The sequence below is a fragment of the Puntigrus tetrazona genome, unplaced genomic scaffold, assembly GCF_018831695.1.
Source record: "Puntigrus tetrazona isolate hp1 unplaced genomic scaffold, ASM1883169v1 S000000270, whole genome shotgun sequence".
Classification (NCBI taxonomy): Eukaryota; Metazoa; Chordata; class Actinopteri; order Cypriniformes; family Cyprinidae; genus Puntigrus; species Puntigrus tetrazona.
The window spans coordinates 220,001-225,000 of record NW_025047932.1 but is presented as its reverse complement, the minus strand read 5'-3'; the positions used below and the strand labels follow the sequence as shown (position 1 = coordinate 225,000).

Genomic DNA, 5,000 nt, shown 5'->3' with positions numbered 1-5,000 from the left:
CTCGACGTTGCACAAGCTAGTAAACTAATAAAAGTACAAATGTGAACATCATGTTAAGTAAACGTGTGTTTGGAAGACCTGCAGTTAAACAGAACCCATAAAAACAGTTCAATAAACACAAACCGCCGAGGAATTTCTCTCTCCCATCATCTCAACGGATTTGTTTAATACTCGGTTTTTGAGGGAACACGCCACATTTAATGAGAGCTGTGCTCCTGCTTATTAGCTTTAACAAGTCTGAAGTAGCTCAACAAACTTTGCTTATGTCCTTCTTTTAGTTGTTGGCCTTTAACCCCGCATCCCTCCGTCCTCGGGAACGTCCAGAACCTTCAAAGTATTTCTAAAAGCTTATTTTTAGGGTGTCCTTGTTACATGTTTCCAGAAGTAAGAAGTGTTGGGGAAAGTTACTTTTAAAAGTAATGCATTACAATATTGCGTCACTCTCTATTAAAGTAACTAATTACATTACTTAGTTACTTTTTATGGAAAGTAAAGTGTTACGTTACATATGTTTTACACATACATACATACATATATATATATATAAATATATAAATAGTATATATATACACATATATATACACATATATATATATATATATATATATATATACATATATACATTAGTATAAATATGGATTTGTATATAAAAAACCCTTACTTACGTTCAGTTTGCTCTTAAAGCATCCTACTATTTCAGTAATAAGCTCTCTTTTTAAAAGTACTTCTTTTTACGCTGCTGGGCAGCAACAATGTATTTTTAACTGCACAGTTTTCTAGAAACCCAATATCACGGCACACAGAAAAAACCAGACAGCTTCAGTGTTTGGATTGGCTTTGTCTTCCCTGAAGCTCCACGCAGTTTGACTTTCTGTGAGCTAATTGTGTCTCCCAGGTCTCTGACCAACACGAGCCTCTGCTTTATCCAAACACCGGGCTTCCTACGAGACCCACAAACGTTTACAGCCTGCCTACCGCTTGGCAGACTCGGGCTCTTTTACAAAGGCCTGCTGAGGAAGGTGAAGTTCTTACGAGTGGAAAACTATGGCGTAATGGCAGGCGTCTGCTAGGGACGGCGTCCAGGAGCCCTGCGGAGCGTAAACAGCATCCTATAGGACATGTGCTGTGTTACGAAACACGGGCCCTACTGAGACAGCGGCACATCTGGCCCCGAAGACAAACACGAACCTCAAAGATAAGAGACAGGAGGAAAGGCTTTACCTGTCCACGGGGGAGGAGAAGGGGCTGAGCGGTCCTCTCTCGCTCTTCGTAGACACCGCTATACTCTGAGGGAAGATTACACAACAGGAGTAACTCACCACAGACCCCACAGTTCACGGTAAACAGAGAAAATGAGCTTTAAATGGCTCTCTTGAGTTGAGTTCATGTTCAAGCGAGGCCAATTTTGTAATTGGGTCAGTGACGTGTAAGGATAAGCAAACCTGAGATTATTCTAATGCAAAAAATTATATTTATTGCACTTGCGCAAACGTGAGGAATATTGTGCGCACGTAAGAGTACATGGCACTTTTTAAATGAGCTGATTTGAGTGTTTTTTTCATGTAGGTGAACTAGCCATGGCTTTAAAAAAGTCAGGTGGTGCGACCGTGATTTATCGTAAAATCTATTCATTTCCTTGACATGCATAACAATTTTTATAAGTTCTGTAATTAAAGTGTTCAGAAACTAAGTATTTAGCTGTTTTTCTTTTCGTTATTGTAATTAATTATCTACATTTCTGTTTTAAAAAAGTACAGAACTAACATAAATATAAATACATAATTATTTACAAAAACTCAAATTTCATTTAATTTCAAAACACTTTAATTATTGGGAACTTAAAAAAAAAAAAAAATGATGCATGTTAAGAAAATTAATACAGTCGCACCACCTGACTTTAAAATTCTAATATGAATTAATTTGCACAAATCATTCTTAACATTTAAACGATCGCAATAGACATTATTATTTTTGTTCTAAACTCACCGAGGGGAAACGGAGAGCTGGGATTGGTGGAGTGCTGGTGGGCGTGGCCTGCTGGGGGACGAGGACCGGAGAGCAGCTGACTGAAGGTTTAGGAGCGTCCTGTAAACCAGAAGAACTGAGATACCCGTCCGTCTCACAGTCCGCTGCAGAAACAGACAAACAGTTCCCTGCTAGTCCTTGCTTTCTTTCTTTAAAATCTCTTTTCACCATCCGATCAAGAGCTACTGATTGTTTGTGTCTTTCAGAAACACACTGTGATATAGAAGTAGAAACTCTTCCTGCTGTCTCTAGATGTGCCTGCTTCGTATCACAGCGTCCTTCTTCTTCTACGGTTTGGCCTCAGTCCGACCGTATCCCTGATAAGCAGACGCTGGCTACTAAGAAGAGTTTATTCGTGGCCTGAGCTGTGAGTGTAGTGTACATGAAGCTCACTAAACGTCTCGCAGCTCAGATAGTGCTTTACAGGGACGTGTCACAATACAGTAATATCACCAGGTTCATGATACGATATTCACTGCGATGTTAAAAACAAACAAAGAACGTTTGAGTTCGTCTGACAGACACTGAGCCAAAAAATAACGGCCCAAAACACAGCTTTACAGACCTCTTATTGACCCAGCCTTCCATAGAGAGACAGCGATGGATATTATCCTTACACTCATAAAGCACTTATGACAGTAATGAAGTAATAATGATTGACCTGATTCATATAGCTAGTGCTGTCAAACTACATCTACGGGTCAAAATTCACAAAAATAAAAAGCAGAGCTTCTACTTTTAAGGTTTCAAGTACATTTTTGGAGAATAAAATGTAAATTTGGTTGAAATAATGTTACATTGTCATTCAGTGTAACACAATATTTAAAGCTCATTCTGACTCGTGTGTATTATAATATATAAAAGAAGTGTTGAATGAGTAAAGACAGGATAGTAACTAATCAGTGTTTGGGGTGAAAGTTATTAGTCTTTTAATGTGCCATGAATATATTTTTATAGTAGATATTCCTGACAGGACCTGAGTGACTCTTCAGTGAGAACATCTACAAACACTGTGTGATTATAATAAAAACTATTCAAAGCAGCATTACAGAGTATAACCCTTTTTCATCTTTGACTCATATATAAAACACAAGCATGTACATATTTAAGAAAAATATATAAATGAAACTGTATAAAGATGACGTTACTATCCACTGTGTGTGGTTTGTGTGCTCAGATGAACGTACAGGTTGTTGAGGAGCAGCTCATGTGCTGGAGGTGGAAGTGCTGGTCTGCCTCTGGTTCCTCCGGCTCCGGCGGGAAGCTGCCGTTAATCCCAGAATCCAGCGAGCCGGTAACGGGAGACCACATGGGCTCTGGGAGTACCGGGGTGGGCGGGGTCTGCAGAGGGAAAGGGGCGGGGCTCTCAGCTTCTTGAGCGCTGGATCTGGGCGACAGAACCTCGGACTCCTCCTCAAACGCTCCCTCCTTCTTCTTCTGCTGCTGCTCGTCTGCCATGCGCCGCTGCTTCTCTCGCTGCCGCTTGATGCTCGTCACTCGATCCCGCATGGCCTTGGCCACCAGCTTGTAGTCGGCCTCGCATACGAAGCCCAGAACCACCTGGTATCAGTAGGAGTATAGTTACAGTCCAATTCAAATCACACTTTATTTGCACGAAACATGGTGATAACTCTCAAATATTCACAAGATTCCATCAGACCCACTGTAGTGAATGGGTGCCGTCAGAATGAGAGTCTGATAAAAACGTCAGAATAATGTACACTTACATGAAGACGTTACAGGAAGAGTTCGCTCAGAATTAAACATGTGCTCATTAATGGAAGTGAATGGGTGCCGTCAGAATGAGAGTCAGAATAGAAATGTTAGAATAATCCACGGCACTCCAGTCCATCAGATAACATCCCAAGAAGATCAAACTAATCCAGAATTAAGATATTTTTAGCTCAAATAGAGTCCTTAAACTATAATGAATGACTGAATCAGGAGAGAAATCTGCTCAGATCAAAAACAGCTTAAGTTAAAAGCGTCTTAATGCTGGATTCGTTTGATCTTCTGTCTTCTCTAGATGTTCACTGATGGACTGGAGGGCTGTGGATTATTCTGAAGTTTTTATCAGACTCTCATTCTGACGGCACCCATTCACTTCCATTACTGAGCACATGTTTAATTCCGAGTGAACTCTTGCTGTAATGTGTTCATGTAAGTGTGAAGCACAGTGGCTTGTTATCGATGCCAGCTAATTTTTCTTGGCGTGAGGTTTATGAAAACGGCTCTGGCGACCTTTCACCCGTCTCTGAGACGGAGCGCTTCCACTGAAACAATGAAGACCAATGTAGTCTTCAAGACTCCATCAGATAATCAGGTTACGTGATAACCCTCTGTTGATGTGCCTTCGTGATAAATTTGTCCTTGATGAAAAGCAGACACGCTGAGAGATAAAAGATGAATTGTGGAGGAACTTCAGGCTGATCTCATGTTTCCAGCCGATGATTAAAACGCTCTGTCCTTCAAACACAGAGAGAGACTGACCGCTGGAGCTGACCAGCACTGAGAAGGGCACACACCTACAGCACATCTCAGCCCAAAGATATATTAGAATAATAAAACATTATATTGTGCCTGTTGTGCTCATGCTTTTTTCAGGTTGTTTTTGTAAGATGTTCTGCCCGGTGACAAGAAAACATCCAGATTACACATTTAACAGTTTATTTTATCTATAAATATATATCTGTACACTTTTTTCTTCAGATTTGTTTTTGCTCCTACACGAAAAAGTGTGCATGAATTTTTATATAAATATTTTTTAATTATTAAAATCACTTTTTTAAAATAAAAATCTATAATATGTGAATAAAATGAAACAGAATGATTTGTTCTGTAAATTATTACCAAAAACGATTTTTAAAAGTAATCCATTCCTTTCATTTTATTACTAATTTTTCATTTGATCTTTTTAATTCAACTTTAATGCATTCTTACTTAACATTACAATAATTTACATGATAACGTTTTAA

General features: G+C 39.3%; 1 protein-coding gene across 1 annotated transcript in view; it reads right to left on the bottom strand.

Annotated features, from left to right (window-relative positions):
- The window catches only part of wnk4a (WNK lysine deficient protein kinase 4a), a 42,718-nt gene that overhangs the window by 12,744 nt on the left and 24,974 nt on the right, over positions 1-5,000 (bottom strand). Inside the window, 3 exon segments of the mRNA XM_043231009.1 lie at positions 1,222-1,286; positions 1,987-2,129; positions 3,213-3,585. Coding sequence (XP_043086944.1) covers positions 1,222-1,286; positions 1,987-2,129; positions 3,213-3,585 — 581 coding nt within the window.